Below are 18,168 nucleotides of genomic sequence, written 5' to 3' on the forward strand. Positions count from 1 at the left end.
CCGAGGCAGCAAATGTGTCTAGTGCGGCAATTACTTGGGCTAATTGAGGGGCCGCCGCCACCGCCACCACCACCACCACGGGCACCATGGGCGCCACGGGCACGCAGCGGAAACTTGGTGGAGCCGTGCACGCGGCCAAAACTCTAGACGCGTTTTGAGCTCCAGAGTCGCTAAACGGGACTCGAACCACACGTGTGACCCCACCAATGGATTGCTCTCCGAACGAGGAATCCATTGGTGGGGTCACACGCTCGGTTCGAGTCCTGTCTAGCGACTCTGGAGCTCAAAGCGCGTCTAGAGTTTTGGCCGCGTGCACCGGTCTTCTGGCCCACTGTGCTGCGGTGGCGAGTCGGTTTGTGAACGCGTTCAGGCCCGGCCTTAGGGCCCGGCCGGCCCGTCAAGCTATTTTTAATGGGTCACACCACTAGACACTACATGCGGCCGGGGAATTTTCAGGGCGACCGCCACCGCCACCCCGAGCCACACCGTGTTATTAATAATGTTATTGGGGAAAGGGGGGGGGGATGGACCGCGCGCACCGCGAGCCCCGCCGCCGCCGGCAGCCACACCGCCATGATATTGTCTCAACCGCGTTATATTGCCAATTTGCTTCGATCCCGACGGCCCGTGTGGACGCCCCGCCCGTCCGCGTCGTGTTTTGAATTCACTTTTTATTCTGTATTCCCCGCCACTCTTCGCTTACGGCGCGCGCCGCGAACCCACCGCCCCGTGTTCTGTTCGGCTGCGTGTTCGCAGAGTCACCGCGTGGCAGAAAGGCGCATTTTGCTCTTGTGAGAAAGCAACTTCTGCTACTATTCCCTCCCCCCTCCCAGTGGCGTGCGCAAAGGTGGGGGGAGGGGGTCATGACCTCCCCTACACACACACACACACACACACACACACACACACACACACACACACACACACAGTTGCTTGGAAGACAGGCAAATCGCGGCAATCTCCCTGTACGTAGGCACAAAGCATGGCCGGCTCCACCCCGTTCAAAAGTTCTGCGCACGCCGCTGCCCCCCTCTGGATCCGCCCTTGCGCGGCGTACAGTGTAGGGCCGCGGGCCGCGTGGTCGGCGACACGCTCTCGGCACGCGGCGTGCGCCACGGCAGTGCACGGCAGCAGCCGCAGCCAGTTTGGCCGCCAAAATGCCAAAATGCCAAAATGCCCAAAATGCGGGCCGAGCCGGGCGCGCTGCCAGCATGGCCTGGCCGCCTGGCGGGCCGGGCTGCCAGCGAGAGACGCCGCTGCCGCACCCAAGCAGCGGCCGCCGGGCCGGCCGGACAGACCGACAGCAGACTGACTCCGAGCGTCGTCGCTCTGTCTCTCTCGCACCTTGACGGCGCGCCCCACGAGTGCGAGAGAGACAGAGCGACGACGCTCGGAATCGGTCTGCAGCCGGGCAGCGGCAGGCAGTCGGCCAGACAGATTCGCGCTGCTGAGCGTCCCCCCCCCCCTTCTCGCTCCCCCGGATCCGCCAGAGAGGGGGACGGGGGGTCGGCAGCTGACATCGAGTGCCGTGCAGAGGCCGGGCGGGGGGAGGGAGCGGCAGGGGCGCGTCCGAAAGAGAGAGACGCTCGCGAAAAGCAGCGGCGGGTGCGAGAGAGACAGCGCGACCAGAGAGGCTGCGCTGGCTGCGTTGGCTGCGCGGCGGCGGCACGCTGGCGGAGCTATTTCTCGGAACAGGCCAACAGGCCCGGGACCACGGCCAGCCAAGCCAGCGGGCAGGCAGGCCGGCCCGACTCCAAACCGCCGTGGAGGCGGCCAAAACTCTAGACGCGTTTTGAGCTCCAGAGTCACTGAATGGGACTCGTACCGAACGTGTGACCCCACCAATGGATTGCTCTCCGAACGAGGAATCCATTGGTGGGGTCACACGCTCGGTTCGAGTCCTGATCAGCGACGCTGGAGCTCAAAGCGTGTCTGGTGTTGTGGCCGCCGGTGGCGCCGGTCTCTAGCCCACTGTGCAGCAGGCGGGCCGGCTCGACTCCAAACCGCCGCCGCGCAAAAACACGCCAAAATAGAGGCCGCAAAAACGCGCCAAAAGGGAGAGGCACGGCGAGCTAAACCAGAGGCCGAAAACGAACCGCGTCAAAACAGAGGCCAAAAAGGCGCCAAGCACTCGGGCCGCTGCACCGCGACATTCGAATCCGCTGATCCATGTTGATTCACGTTTTTTTTTCGGCCCGGTGGCGCCACGGCCACGGCACGCCACGGCAGGGCGCGGCGCTGCGGCGGCCTCTGCGGTGCGGTCGCGGTGGACACCCACAGTGGACCGGCCGGCCGACCGGCCACCGCGGACCGAGCGAACCGACCACCGGGATCAAGTTTCGAAACGGAGAACAGATTCATTCCCTGGAGCCAAGGCTGCAACTGGAGCGACGCCGCTGCACCCGTGTGCGCATGCGCGCGCGCGTGTGTGTAAGTGTGTGTGTAGGTGTGTGTGTAAATGCGCGCGCGCGTGCGAGTGTGTGTGTGCACTGCGAATCGATATCTACATATAGACTAAACAGGCCCGGCTGAGTGAGTGAATGGTGGTGCACCGAGACAGCGCCGCTGGCTTGGCCTGGCTCCGCTGGTTTGGTTATCTCTCAGCGGCCTTGCACCTTCCGGCGCCCTCCGTCTAGAGGGCCTTCGCCGAGCCTGGCAACAGCCAGGCAGCCAGCCAGGCAGGCAGGCCGCCAGCCACCCAGTCTGACAGCCCGTCGCACCGGAGCGAACCTTCGACGCCGTCGACGGGGACCTCCGCCTCCGCCCACCGAGGCGCGCGCTGAAATTTCGTCAACGCCGCGCCCCTGGCGGGGCTGGCAGCCAGCACCGCGCCAGCACCGCGCCAGCACCGCGCCAGCCAGCACATCCAATAAGGCCCCCCGATTATTAGATTCCCTGTTTGACTTTGATCTGATCGGGAACCGTGCGCGCCTCCTCATTCACACCCCGCCCCGCCCCGCCCCGCCACCCACGCCACGCCCCGCCACGCCCCACCCCGCCCCGCCACGCCCCCGAGCAGATGGGGTGGCGGACGAGAAAAACAAGTGAGTCGGCACAAGGCGTGCCTAGGCGGGCCAGCCGGCCGTTGTTGCCGTCGCATCGTCGCTTTCCGAGAAGACGCGCTGACCGGCCAACGACCACCCCGCCACGCCTAGAACCGTACCGCCGTACCTGTACCTCCCGGGGCCCGGGCGTGGCGGGGCGGGGCGGGGCGGGGGGCCGGGGGCGCGTCCGCGAGCACGCTGCCGGCGCTGGAAAAAAGTGGCGGTCGTTTTAGCGCGACCCCCCTCCCCTCCCCCTCCCCCTCCCCCCGCTCCAGCCGCCTCCAGCCGGCCGGCCAGGCTCCAGCAGAGACGCGCCGCGCCACGCCGTCGCCGTTCGAGGCAGTCCGTGGACAGCGTGTCTGTGTCTCAGGCCCGTCTCGCCTGCAGCCCGGCTGGCTGCCCTGGCTGGCCGCCGAGCCCCGCCGCCAGCCAGCGAGCCAGCCAGCGAGCCAGCGAGCCAGCCAGCCCGACCGCCAGCGTGTCTGGCTGTCTCCGTCGCCGCCATTGACGGTCGCTCAAGTGGGAGCGAGACAAAAGACTCAACGACCGTTCCCTCGTCGTTCCGTTTTCGCCGCGCGCGGCGGGGGCCACTGCGGGGCCACCGGCAGAGGCGGCCCGTTTGCCCCCCTCCCCCCTCTCGGCCCCCCTCGCGCTTGCCCCCCTCCCCTTTTCGGCTTGCAGACCCCCCCCCCCTCCCCCTGTCCGCACTTTTCCACCGCAGCTCGACCCAACTTCCTGCATTCCAAAACACAGCCAGCCAGCCAAGCCAACAACAGCGCCGAACAGGGGTTGGGTGTAGGGCAGGCCTGCCCGGCAGGGTTCGCCAGTTCGCCACCAGTGTGCGCACATGCAGGATATGCGGGACAGCATGGGGTTGCGAGGGCTGCGCCGGGTTGGCCTGCAACCCGCCCAGCACGGCCGGCACGGGCTGAGAGTCGTTTTCGTCGCTCTGTCTCTCTCGCACTCATGGGGCGTCCCGTGTAGGTGCGAGAGAGACAGAGCGACGGAAGCGACTGTCGGAACGTCACCAACGTCCGAAACGCGGCTTGCAACGCGTCACAATCCACATGCTGACGACGAAACGAAGTTCCCTCCCGACGATCAGCGACAAAATCTCATCAAACGCGAACCGGCGGCGGCGGCGGCGGCAGCATCAGCGTCCTCGCGGCCAATCAGCGGGCTCGTCTCTTTTTCGTCACTTTGTCATTTTTGCGGTGTGGCGGCGAGGGGCCGGGGGGCCTAATAGGGCGTGGCGGGGCGTGGCGGGGCGCGGCGGGGCGCGGCGGGGCGCGGCGGGGCGCGGCGGGGCGCGGCGGGGCGCGGCGTTACGTGGCGGGGGCCCGGGGGCGCAGGGGGGCGTGGTGGGGGGCACCGCGGCGGGGCAGTGGCGGCCCGGATACCGCTGCACGCTGTGCACGCTGCACCGAGGCAGGGCAGGCGGGGCTGCCGGGGCAACGCACCCAGCGAGCAGCGTTGCAGTGCACCAGCCTGCAGTGCAGGGCCTGCAGCGAGTCTCGCAGCGAGCATTGCACACTCCGTGCTTTGCGCCCAGTAATTCCAAAGAAGAAGAAGACAAGGCGATGGCCGGCCGGCAGCCACACTGTCAGCCACAGGCCGGCAGCCTGCCAGCTCGGCCTGCCCGCCTGCCTTCCTGCTGCCCGCCAGCCCCGCCTGCCCCGCCGGCCTGCACCCGACAAACAAAACCTGCAGGCACGAGGGAAAAGAAGAAAGAAAAAAAAAGAGTGGAAAAAATAAATGAATATCCCCGCGCGAGAAAATTAAGGCGGAGTGCATCAAAACGTGGCGAACGGGCAAACACTTTCAAACGAAAAAATAATTTCGGTGCGACGGTGGTGCATCGGGCTCTCACAGGTCGTTTTTCTCGGAATTGATAGAGAAGGGACGACATCGAGAAAGTTTCGCGCTAAAACGCGCTATACGCCCAAAGGACGCACCTTCCGCTCGGGGACAAAATTGACTAAATAGACCAAAATTAAATAAGAAAATAATAAACAATGTTAGAACTTGACACCCATTTCACGGACGGTCCCCGAAGCGTCCTTAATCGCAGATCGATCAATTTAGCCATTTTCTCGCCTCCACTTTAGAGAGCCGTCTGCGGCTTTTTGCTTCTTTTTCTCTTCTTCCTCCTTTTCCCCGTCTAGTGCAATGGGCTTCTGCCGGGCGATTCAAAACGAGCGGCCCGTCGCTCTGTCTCTCTCGCACCCTTATGGAGAGCCCCACGAGTGCGAGAGAGACAGAGCGACGACTCCCTGGACGGCGCTCCGACCGGACAAGCGCACCGCTTCGCTTGCTTCGCCTGCCTCGCCACGCCGGCTAAGGTCCCCAGTGGTCCCTAGCCGGGGCGCGCCGGCCAAGTCCAAAGGCGAGGTGTAATTTTAAAGCCAATGAACCAAAATAGCCGGCCGACTGAAAAGAGGAGGTGGCGGTGGAGTCCGACAACAACAACGCCGAAGATTGGGAGGGGGAATCAAGTCGGACCTCGTGAGGGGGAGGGGGGGGGGCACCGCGGCGGAGTGTCAACGGGCCGCCGCGAGGCGCCCCGCCCCGCCCCGCCCCGCCTCGCCGAGGCGCTCCGACAGCCCATCATGACACGTCTCGCTCGTCACACTATTTCAAGAGTGCGACAATCTGTGTGACCGACTGTCCGTCGGCAGACTGATTCCGAGAGTCGTTTTCGTCGCTCCGTCTCCCTCGCACCTGAACAGGAAGCACCATGAGTGCGACAGAGACAGAGCGACGAAAACGACTCTGAGGCGACGCACGCAGCGAGCGGAACGCGACGAGTCGCTCGCGAGGCCCGGCGTGACAGTCGTGACACCAGTGTCGCGAGCGAGGCAACGTCACACGCACGCGAGTGTGACGAAGTGTGACACTCTGAGGGGCACGTTACCCAGTGTGACACACAGCAGGCCGTGTAGTGCAACAGGCGCGTGCATGTAACTCAGAGTGACACACTAGCAGGAGTGACTGGCTCGCTTAGCGCCGCACAGTGGCCCGGGGCGGCCAAAATTCTACACGCATTTTGTATTCCTGAGTCGTTAAACAGGACTCGAACCAAACGAGTGACCCCACCAATGGATTCCTCGTCCGGAGAGCAATCCATTGGTGGGGTCACACGTTCGGTTCGAGGCCTGTTTAACGACTCTGGAGCTCAAAACGCGTCGCGCACCGGAAACCCCCGGGCCGACGCGTCGGCAGACACGGCGGCAGACGAGTGCGCCCGAACGTGACACACTGTTGAGACGACTTCCACCCACGCCACGCGACGCCCGGCCAGACGGACTGGTACAGTGGGGCCACCACGTGCGGCCAGAAAACGGCGCGCCACCGCAAAAACGGCAGCCGAGGATGGAAACAGAGCGACGTGCGCATTATGGCCGCCAACGCCGCGCTACGCCGCGCTACGCCTATCGGGGGAACAGAGTTCAGTGACGTCCGCGATGTAGCGCGCCCCGCGCCGCAGGGATTACTTTGGCGCGGCGTGGCGCGGCGTGGCGCGGCGGCGTTGCGCAAGAGGAGGAGACCTCGCCGCGCCGCCACGCCACGCAGCGCCAAGCCACACCGCGGTCACCACATATCGCCCTGCACAGTGTGTGCGACGAAAACATTCAACCTAGAGCTTGCTGCCTGCCCGATGGCTGCCTGCCTTTGTCAGAGATAGACAGACACTACACCGTCTGGCCGAAAAACAAGCGGCGCGGTCTACTCCGATAGGGCGCGACAACACGTCGGCACTTTTGAGCGCGCGGCCGCACAGTGGGCCAGAAGACCGGCGGAGGCGGCCAAAACTCTCGACGCGTGCAGAGCTCCAGAGTCGCTAAATGGGACTCGTACCGAACGTGTGACCCCACCGATGGATTGCTCGTTCGGAGAGCAATCCATTGGTGGGGTCACACGATCAGTTCGAGCCCCATTTAGCGACTCTGGAGCTCATGACGCGCCTAGAGTTTGGCCGCCTCCGCCGGTCTTCTGGCCCACTGTGCGCCGGCCGGACGGCGGCGGCGGTCTGGTCGGTGGCCGGCAGGCCATCAGCATGCAGACGGCCAGCGACACTTGAATGAATGGATGAAGGGCAGGAAGCACAGCCCGGCGTCACATATTCAAATTTTTTTCGGTCTCCCTATACGCCTCATTCAAATGAGGCGGCCGGCAACAACACGACTCAGTCAAACGGGGCACCGCCAAACAACGCAGACGCGCGGTCAAATGGGGCGCAGCAGTCTAGACGCATGAAGAGCAAGGCATGCCGGGGGATTCTCATTCAAATGGGGTTGTAAACGCGACAACTTCAGTCAGTCAAACGGGGCACAATCTGGACTTGAAATAGCTTGGACCACAAATCATCACCACCATAATCATCATAATCACCAGCCGCGTCATCAGCGCTGTCGTGCCTTACTTTGCACCTGCAAAACCGTGCCCAGTCAAATGGGGCACCGACCCAAAAGCGAGGGGCACGATTTTCGGCGGCGTGTTTTGAAGCGCGCTGCGGTTCAGTGTCACTCCGGACGATAATCGGCCCAGTTTGCGGGGAAAACAAGGCGGCGTAGATAAAACTAGAGACTCATTCCCTTTGCTGTCTGCCGGTCTGGCGGCCCGGCCGTCTGGCGGCGCCGTCTGACCGGCCTCGGGCCGCCTCGTCTGCTGCGCACTGCTGCGTGGGGCCAGGCCCAGGGGCCAGGCCCGGCCGGCCCACAGTGGGGCGGCGGCGGCAAAAACTCTAGACGCGTTTTCAACTCCAGAGTCGCTGAACAAGCCTCGAACCGAGCGTGTGACCCCACCAATTGATTCCTCGTTCGTAGAGCAATCCATTGGTGGGGTCACACGTTCGGTTCGAGTCCCATTTAGCAACTGTGGAGCTCAAAACGCGTCTAGAGTGTTGGCCGCCTCCGCCGGCCTTCTGGCCCACTGTGCGGCCCGGCCTGGTCGCCGCGACTTGCCCACACCTCGCGGGTGTGCGACAGAGAGAGCCCTCATTGGCAGATAGGGCAGTGCGCTGAGGACGGCACGACATCTGCATACTGGCGACCCCTTCTTGGCGGCCAGGTCAGACCGGCCGTGTGACACGTCCACGTGACCCACACGTGCCAGCGGGGACGGCCGACCTGACCGAACTTTCAACTTCAAGTGCGCATATCTCGGCAACGGTGCGCGATGCGAGTGTCATTCACGGGACAAGAACAATAGGAAACCGAATTTAGAATCGAACTCCTCCCATGCTTCAAGCTCCTAGCGATAACCGTGTAGGAGAAACAGCCACCTGAAGTGGGAAAAGTTTCGCCGAGGTCGCGCTCCCGGCTGTGACTCACACACCGGTCAGGCAGTGTGTCCCCCGCCCCGAAAGTCCCGGGTTCAAATACCACCCCTTCCAAGGACCGGCGGACGCGGCGCCGCGTGCCAGGGTGACTCAGGAAAAATGTCCAAGCCGCGGCGGGCGCGCGGCGCCAAAGGGGGATGCTTGCTCCGCTCTGCTTCGCTCTTCGGAGAATCGGCCCCACATTCCATTCCGCCCCTTTTGTCGGCGCTGCCAACTTTTGCGCCGCGGACTGACACACTCGCGGTGCAGTGCAGCCAACGCAATAAAACGTGTCGCTTTGGCGCCTCGCCTCGCGGGGCTCGACCCCAAAGCCTAATGATGCTCGCCGCTGCTCGCGGCCCCCAAGACGGCCAGAAAATGGATTCGCAACACACTCATGGCGCCGGCATCTCTCTCTCTCTCTCTCTCTCTCTCTCTCTCTCTCTCTCTCTCTCTCTCTCTCTCTCTCTCCCTCTCTCTCTCTCTTTGGAGTCAACCTACTGATACCTAGAGTCCTTTCCGTCGCTCTGTCTCTCTCGCGCTCAGGGGGCGTCCCGTGTAGGTGCGAGAGAGACAAAGGCGAGCCTCTCTCGCAGTGAGCCGGCAGACAGCGGCCCCTCCTGCCGCGGGGCCTCCTTGAGGTCAAAGAGAGCAGCGCGGTGGCTCCGCGTGTAGCTCCGCGGCGGGGGAGGAGAGTTCGGCGGTGCATATCATGATGTGGAGGAGGAGCGGCGGAAAAGGACGCGCAAACTGAATTTTAAAGTTACTCCGCACATACGTCGGGCAGGGGGGGGGGGGCGGCAGTGGAAACTCTCTTTACCGCTCGCTCGGCTATGACGAGCCAAAGATCCTCTTCAAATCTCAAACTTCGTTACCGGCGCGTCCGTGCGTCGCCATCATATATGACACGAGTGGACCCGCGCGCGGGGTAGCGTAACCGAAAAGGGGGGCGCAGGCGCGTACTCACAGACGAACGAACGGACAGACAGGCAGACAGACAGACAGACAGACAGACAGAGGTGAGGGCGGTGTCGGATAAAGGAAGCGTGCCCCGCGACGAGTTTATTGTATCACTCCACCTCCATCGATAAGCATTCCGTCCAGCTATATTAAATTCCAGGGAGCGCGCGCTCTGCGGGGTCCAGCTGGGGCCCCGCGAATCCGACCCCCTGTGCGCGTGCGTGCGTGTGTGTGTGTGTGTGTGGAGAAATATTTTTGAAGGGGCCGAGGCGGCCCCTAGGACGCGGATGCCAATCTGACGGAAGTTAATACAACCAAGAGGGGGGGGGGAGAGGTCTTGGTGGGCCTAGTTCGGAACGGTCGCCTCGTCGCTCTGTCTCTCTCGCGCCACTACGGGACGCCCCGCGAGTGCGAGAGAGACAGAGCGACGAGGCGATCCTTGGGAATCCGTCGGCAGAGGGAGTCTGGCCCGACTCGAGGCGCACGCCGTGCAACTGCAGACTGAGAGTCGTCGTCGGAGTCGTCGCTCCGTCTCTCTCGCGCCTGAACGGCACGCCCCGCGAGTGCGAGAGAGACAGAGCGACGACTCTCGGAATGAGTCCGCTGGCTGCCTGCAACTCGAGCCTCAATTAGCGACTTCCAATATTGTTCCGCGCCAAGACGCTGTTCCGCGCGCGGCTTGATTCCGAAGCAGAGTTTCGAGGCGCTCGCGGCGTCTCTCTCTCTCTCTCTCTCTCTCTCTCTCTCTCTCTCTCTCTCTCTCTCCCTCTCTCTCTCGCACCTCCACGGCCTCACGGGGACCGCCGCGAGACCGAGAGAGACGGACGAGTGACGAAAAGCTCCGTTCGGCATCAGCCTCGCGCGCCTCGCGCCTAGCCGCGCCGGTATGTGGCTGCCTCCTCGAATCGCGGCACCGCGGCGCCAAGTTCCTAAAATTACCTCAAATGCGCGAGCGAGAGAGGGAGAGGGAGAGAGAGAGAGAGAGAGAGAGAGAGAGAGAGAGAGAGAGAGAGAGAGAGAGAGAGAGAGAGAGAGAGAGAGAGAGAGAGAGTTCGCACTGCATCCGCGAGCAACGGCGCCGGCTGCACCGAGGCCACAAAGGGCCGATTTATGACCCCGAGCGAAAAGGGGGAAGGGGAGGGGGGGTGTCATTGCAGACCGGGCGGTCCTAGAGGAGATCTAGGGGATGGCACTTCAACATTTTGATTTAGATGAAATGTGGCAGACGAAATTCAGCAGGATCCAAACGATCGTCAAAAGGAAACTCAATGCCAAAAAAACGCCCCCAAGCTAATTGGCACTGCGAGGATTTCGAGGTGGCCCCATCTAGAAAGAGGCTCGAGATGAAATGTCCAACGACCCCTAGGACGACACCGACACACTAGATGTGACGGAATTCAGAAACGGCCCGGGATGAAATGTGGAACGATCCCGCGGCATGACGCTCGATGGATTTCGGGACGACCATCAAGCGCCCCAGAACGGCCCCGCGGGGACTCCGATCCCCTGAGGGGGTCTCGGGACGCGGCGACGCCGTGAGTCCTTCACGTCGCTCTGTCTCTCTCGCACCTGTGAGTAGCGCCCCATGAGTGTGAGAGAACGACAGCGACTCTCGGATCAACTGCGGACAATTGTTCGTAAACTAGTAAAATAGTTAAAATAGTTCGTAAATTACGAAGTATTTTCGTTGTAAGCGTATGTATGTTCGAAATATTTCCTTCTAACAAACTGCTTTGCTTTGTAAGGTCTGAAATAGTTGGAAAGGTTTCCTCAGTGGAGCTAAAGTCTTGACAACTTAAAATGCAGCCAAATCCTTCCGGCAATATTTCACAGCAGCGCTTCGCAGGTGAGTATACTGTACTCAGAGTGTACGTGACCACCCTTCCCTCATGACGCGACTACACTCTAAATATGGGGTGCCCAGAAACTGGGCGCCTTTGTCACCCGCCCCACTTTCTAGGGTGCCAAATGTCGCCCAGTTTCTGGGCACCTTTGTCGCCCAGTCTCGGGGTGGACAAAAACCATTAAGAAACCTGCCTTCACCCATGGCTCAGCAGCGACTGAGATGCCGAAGGTGCCCAGAATCTGGGCACCTTAGTCGCCTAGGAACTAGACACCCGAGCATGCTCTACCACGGGAGAGAGGGGCTAATAGATAGACAGACAGACAGACAGACAGACCGACAGACAGGCAGACAGACAGACAGACAGGCAGACAGACAGGCAGACAGACAGACAGACAGACAGACAGGCGCGCAGACAAGCACACGCGCGGGGTCAATGAAAGGGTGAAGCCAGTTAGGAGTAATTCAGACCTGGGCAATAATTAGGCATTCTTTAGTGCGGCGTCGCGGCGCCTGACGATCACCCCGCCCCGCCCCGCCAAGCCACGCCGCAGCCACGCCGCCGGCGTCTGGCGCCTAGCGACAGGCCGGCCTGCAGAGCAGTGCAGAGCAGTGCAGGCAGACGCCGCCTGTCTCTCTCGCACTCAGGGGCCGGCCAGCATGGGGTGCGAGAGAGACGGGGAGAGAAGGGCGCCGTGCGGACTCAGATAGCGCCGCGACGGATCGGCCGCGCCACCGCGGCGCATGGCGGCACGGCAGCGTCCACCTGCAGCCTTCCCACAGCCGTCCGGCCCGACCGGCCGCCCGCTTCGGCTGCAGTTCAAACAACAACAAACTCCCGCCAGATTTCGCTAGAGAGAGAGAGAGAGAGCGGTACAGCAGACTGATTCCGCGAGTCGATTTGGTCGCTCTGTCTCTCTCGCACCCATACGGCGCGCCCCATGAGTGCGAGAGAGACAGAGCGACGAGCACGACTCCCGGAATCAGCCTGCCGTGCAGAGGGGTGCGTTCGGGCAGCACTGCTGCAGCGAGTCCGACCGTCCTGACCGCAGTGGCGGCCTTGACGGGCAGGGCGGCAGCAAGGGGATGACGGTGACGACACGGAGGGGAGGGGAGCCGCAGCTCCGCGACCGCGGCGGCGCGGCCAGCAGATCGCATCCGGAAGGGTCGCTCCGTCTCGCTCGCACTCTTCGCGACGCTCGGTGAGTGCGAGAGAGACGCACCCTCCGGCGCCGCCAATCGCCGCCGGAGTCCGGCGCGGGGTCGCATCGCAGTGACTACGGCCCCACGTGTGCCGACCGGATCTCGCTTACGCGGCCACGCCGCGGATAGAGAGAGAGACAGAGCGAGAGAAAAATTGAGGCGTACAGTGGGCCAGCAGGGCTAGCGGCCAACCCTCTCTGCCGGTGAGGACTGCGAGGGAGGGGGTCCAATTTCGCGCAATATACAGAGAGGGTCCGGCCGAGTCCGGCTGGAGTCAGGGGTGAAGCCGCGGGGAGGGTGCCTCTCTCTCGCACTCATGGGGCGCCCCGTGAGGGTGCGAGAGAGACAGAGCGACGGGAGCACTGTCGCCCTGCAGTACGGCAGGCAGGGCGCGGAACACAACAACGCGAGCAACAACGCCGCTCTGGTGCGTCACTTTTGCTTCGGCCGCCGCCACACTCGTAGAAGCGAAGCGTGGCCGGGCCATTTTCCACCACGGAATCCTAGAGCCGTTTCGTCGCTCCGTCTCGCTCGCGCTCGCACGGGGCGCACCGTGGGTGCGAGGGAGACGGAGCGACGACACCGATGTCCGGAATCACTCTGCAGGCCGTTCCCATGCGAGGCGTTTCCCCCGGGCGGGGCGGCCGATTTGACCGGCCGTTCCAAGTTCCAAGGGACCGGACTGGGGCCTAGGCGGTGCCGGCCTAGGCGGCGTAGCGCGCGAGCCGGCCGCCATGCCCATGTCATGTCCTTGAAGAGGAACCGGCTGGAGAGGCGTGGCGCGGCGCGGCGGCGGCGGGGCCTTTGGACCACACGGCCCGCCCAGCCCTGCCCTGCCCTGCCGTGGCGTGCCCTGCCGTGGCGTGCCCTGCCCACGCGAGCAATGACTCGCCTCCAAATGGCGGGGGGCCGATTCGGGAGACCCTCTCTCCCTCTCTGTCGCTCGCCGCGCCGCGCGGGTGAGAGAGACGCCTTTCGGAAGCGGGTCCCGGCCGGCGTGATGCCGCGGCACCCGTCCGACCCGGCATCACGCCGGCCGGCCCAGCCCCACGGAGGATGGATGGGCGTTTGGCGCTTCGCGCTGTGCTTCGCGCTGTGCTTCGCGCTGTGCTTCGCGCGCGGGCCATCGGACCGGACACGGGCGGTTTGACGTGCCAAACGTCCAGGCCGCCAGAAGGCGAGCCCTCCAGGCAGCTTCACCAGCTGGCACCGCCACGCACAGCCACGCAGAGCCGGCGACCACGATGGCAGGTGGCGGAGGGTCTCGCTCACCGTAGGTTCAGGGGGAGAAGACTGATTCCGAGAGTCGCCGACGCTGTCTCGCACACCGTGTTGGTGTGAGAGAGACAGGGCGACGAAAAACGACTCTCGGAACCAGTCTGGCCAGATTGGCAGGGGCCTTCGTGCACTGCACCCCTCCGGCCTTTGGGTGTTCTGGTGCTGTTTGGCACGTCGAACGTCACAGACTTTGGCACGTCAAGCGTCACAGACTTTGTCACGGACTTTGGCATGTCCAGCGTCACAGACTTCAGCATGTGACACTTTGTCACAGGATTTGGCATGTCCAGCGTCACAGACTTCGGCGTGTGACACTTTGTCACGGACTTTGACACGTCTAGCATCACAGACTTAGGCACGTCGAACGTCACAGACGACGCGCAGATTAGATCGAGCCGAGTCACCGTGGCGCTGGCCTGCTGGCCATTGGTTCAATTCGCCTTACGTCAACTTTGACACCGACACCGAGGTGTGAGGCCTGCAAGTACCGTTTCGCACCTGCATACGTGACTTTTGGAGGTGAAGGTACAGTGCCGTCTCGTCTAGCCGCCTCGGCGTGACGAAACCGGCGGCCGTCGCGCCGCGTGCCGCCGGGCCGGGCCTTATCATTGCCGTTTCAATTTTGGCGCCCATGGCCGCGACAGCAGACGGATTCCGAGAGTCGTTCTCGTCGCGCTGCCTCTCTCGCACCTGTGCGGCGGGGCGCCCCGTGAGTGCGAGAGAGACAGAGCGACGACTCTCGGAATCGGTCGGCGTGTAGTGCGAATCGCGTCGCCGATTCGGCATTCATTCATGCCGTTTGGCGATTCCGAGACGCCGCCATGCCATTCACGTCCCGCGGGTCGCGGACGTCGCGGTCCACGTGACACTCACCTGTTTCCTCTTGAGCCGCTCCCTGGCGCGCTCCTTGTAGACGGCCAGCCTCTTCCGCAGCTCCTCCTGGCTGTCTTGGTCCTCGGCCAGCAGCAGGTAGGCCCGCCAGTTGGCCGAGTCGAAGCCCCAGTGCACCGTGGAGGTCTCCGGGTGGCGGTGCGCGTGCGAGACGAACTGCTGCGGCCCGAAAAGCAGGCGGCACTCGAGGCACTCGATGGAGCGCTGCAGCGGCTCGTCGGGCCGGCACAGCCCCTGCGCGCGTCCGAAGCACTCGTGGTACACGTGGAAGCCGTCCGCCAGGGTCTTGGAGGCGCAGGGCACGCCGCGCGGCAGTAGCGCGGCGCACAGCCGCTCGGCGTCCGTCTGCGTGATGAGGCCGCACGACGCGGCCGTCATCGGCAGGTCGCCCGTCGCCTGCAGCTCCTCCAGCTGCTCGGGGTTGGAGCGGCTGCAGTAGATGTGCAGCTCATCGCAGACGGAGTTGATCTGGCCCAGGGAGAAGTCCCGCAGCACCAGGTTGAGCACCTGGGGCAGGCACAGGCGCTTCTCGCCGCCCACCACGAAGCAGGCGATGGCCTGGCCCTCCAGGTCCGTGTCCAGGCGCTCGGCGCGGCCGCCGTCGCCGCGGTCCGCCGCCGACAGCAGCGGCAGGCTGTGGATGAAGGGGCGGGGCGACGGCGGCGCCGGCACCTCCAGGCTGCTGCCGCTGCTGCCACTGCCCGCGGGGGACCGCGGCGCCGCCGGCGACGGCGAGCGCGACCGGGCCGCCGCCGGGGACGGCGACGGCGACGGCGGCGGCGACGACGACGATGTTGGGGCCGGCGCGCGGACTTCCGCAGGCGTCACCTTGGTGTCCGCCGCGGGCGCGGGCTGCGCCGGCGGGGACACCAGCACCGTGGGGCTTGGCAGCGAGCTTGGCAGCGAGCCCAGCGAGGCCAGCGTGCTGGGGCCGTGCAGGCTGCGCTGGGCGCTCAGCTGGTACGACTTGAGGACTTTCTTGAGGTGCGGGTTGCAGCCCTGGCGCTTACCGCCGAGGGTCTCCATGACGATAGGGTGCTCGTGGGCCCTCGTCGCTCGTTGTGCCCGGCACGGCAGCGCTCAGCATCTGAGCGCTTGAAGGAGGTAAAGCAGGCCCTGAGCTTTGCGGATCAGTTCAAGTCACACAGACACTTGGTTGGATCCTGTCACATTACACACACACACGCACACACACGGAGTCTTCGGGGCGTAAATGGTGGCGCCCAGACACTCGCGACACTACACTGCACCGCTCTCGTTGCTGCTGTTGCCGGTGCAGCGTTCGACCGCAGCCATAGTCGTGTATGACTTCGGCTTCGGCAAGGACAAGGCTCGCAGACCGGCTGAGCGGACCTCACGGCCGACGTCTGGCTCGCAGCAACTCCGGGAGGGGACTGAGGGGCGCGCGGGGGGGACGCGCCCGCGCCGCGCCGGCCGCGCTGCCGCGCCGAAGCCAAGCCGAGCCGAGCGCGCGGGCCGAGCGGCCCAGCCGGGACAGCCGCGTCGAGCCGAGCCGAGCCGAGCGCGCCGCGACCCGCAAACCGGCGAACAGCGAACGCCACGGGAGGCCGACGGGACGGCAGGCCGACGGCGACGCCGCGCTCGCCGACGCTCTTCGGGGGGCTCGGGGGCGTGGCGGGGAGTGGCGGGGCACGACGCCGATTCGAGGCGAGGCGAGGGAAGCCGGGGCGCCGAAGCTCGCTGGCGTCGGGTCGGGCCGGGCGTCGGGCCGGGCGTCGGGCCGGGCGTCGGGCCGTGTCGCAACGTTCAAAAACAGCTGCCTGTCTCTCTCTGCCGTCGGCTCGCCGGGCCGCCTAGGGCCGCCGCGCCAGCAGCAGCAGACGGCTCCGGAATGCAGACGCGGCGACGCGCCGTCTCTGTCGCACCGGCCGGTGGGCGTCGCGCAGCGTCGCGTTGGACGAGGACGCCGTCAGAGAGATGCGGCATTTCGAGTGCAGCCCGCCGGGTCTGCGCCGCGCCGCGCCACGCGCTGCGAGGTCTGGTCTGCGTCGCTTCGCTTCGCCGACGCGGCCGGCGCGCTCGCACGCTGACTGCCGCGCGCTCTAGCGTGCGCGGAGAGAAGCTCGTCGCCGCGTTGTGCGCTACGGTGGCGCGCTCTGTGCGACCACTGTGCCGGCCTGGCGGGCTGGCGCTGGATTCAAATCAGACCGCGCAGCTGCAGGTTGCAGATTGATTCCGAGAGTCGCTCTGTCTCTCTCGCCTCGCACCTATGCCGGACGCCCCAAGAGTGCGAGAGAGACAGAGTGGGCGCACTCATTGGGCGTCGCCGTATGAGTGCGAGAGAGACAGATCGGTGGAAACATCGGAGTGAGGCTGCTACACGAGACAGAGGGTTCGAACCGCCGTGCGCGACCTCAGCGCCCCGTGGCGTGGCACTCAGTCCGCGGTAGGGCCCGCGCGGCCTGCCCGGGCCGAGACGCCGAGGCCGTGGAGGACCGCGGCCCCGCGGCCTCGTGGAGTCGTTGGGGAGGGTCGCGCACCGCAATGTCTAGACGCGGCGCGGGGCGCGCAGCGCAAAGAGCAGCAGCGAGGACCCGCCAGCAGTCTATGATTCCGAGAGTGTTTTCGTCGCCGTGTCTCTCTCGCACTCATGGGGCGTCCCGTGTGGATGATAAAGAGACAGAGCGACAAAGAAGACCACTTGGGGTTACTTGGGGTGCTAGAGCAGACGTCCGTGAATTTTGAGGGGTCGCGGCGAGGTATGGCTGGGGTCGCCTGGGGTCGTGTTTTTGGCCGACTTTAAGCAGCTACTGCGTCCGATCCGAGGCGGGCCTTCGTACTTTCTCAACGGGCATTTGGTCTTTGGACCTTCCTTTAGCATGCGTTTGTTACGGCGTGCGATTATTCGCCTTAGTTTGGGTGCAGTATTGTTTCAAAGTTGATCAAAACCGACTTTAAAGGCATTTTTGACCGTTCTGATCAACTTTGCGGCAGTACTGCTCCCAAACTAAGGCAGATAATCGCTTTCCGTTTTAAAGGCATGCAAAAGGAAGGTCCAAATACAAATTGCCCGTTGAGGGAGGACGAAATACCGCCTCGGATCAGACGCAGTGGCTGCTTAAAGTCGGCCCAAAACACGATTTTTCAGGCATTTTTGATCGTTTTTATCAACTTTGAGCCAATACTGCTCCCAAACTAAGGCGCATAATCGCACTCCGTAACAAAGGCATTCTAAAGGAGGGGTCGCCTGGGGTTGCGAAATTTTTCCTCAGGGGTCGCGGAAATATTTGGCTACAAATTTGGGGTCGCGAGACGAAAAAGGTTGAGAACCGCTGTGCTAGAAGACCGCGGTGGAAGCAGTTTTCGGAAACAGACCTGCTGCTGGCTGGCGGGGAGGTGCTCTACTATACCCGCCCACACGCACACCGACACGCTGCGCCCGTGCGTGTGTCCCGGCAGGGGTGCGCAACGCACCGGCACCGCTTTGCCCCGATTCAGATTCGATTTTGAATCCCAATCCCAATCCGAAGGGCTCTCTGCTCGGGCGGCTCTGGTGGCGCCAAACCCTTTTCCGCAAGGCGGCCTGCACCGCTCCGGTTTCATTTGGTACCCGTCCTACCCCGTCCTATTCGCCCGTTCTATCGGTCTATCCCCTCCCCTCACCCCTT

At 64.0% G+C, this 18,168-nt stretch overlaps 1 protein-coding gene across 1 annotated transcript in view; it reads right to left on the reverse strand.

Annotated features, from left to right (window-relative positions):
* The window catches only part of LOC117647353 (ski oncogene), a 42,715-nt gene extending 26,782 nt beyond the window's left edge, over positions 1 to 15,933 (reverse strand). Inside the window, exons 1-2 of the mRNA XM_034389072.1 lie at positions 15,363 to 15,933; positions 14,522 to 15,173 (exon numbers count right to left, since the gene is read on the reverse strand). Of these exons, the coding sequence (XP_034244963.1) occupies positions 14,522 to 15,173; positions 15,363 to 15,565 (855 nt within the window). The 5' untranslated portion in view covers positions 15,566 to 15,933. The remainder of the gene's footprint in view (positions 1 to 14,521; positions 15,174 to 15,362) is intronic.
* Positions 15,934 to 18,168: the final 2,235 nt, after the last annotated feature.

This window comes from Thrips palmi, unplaced genomic scaffold (assembly GCF_012932325.1).
Source record: "Thrips palmi isolate BJ-2018 unplaced genomic scaffold, TpBJ-2018v1 HiC_scaffold_2, whole genome shotgun sequence".
NCBI lineage: Eukaryota > Metazoa > Arthropoda > Insecta > Thysanoptera > Thripidae > Thrips > Thrips palmi.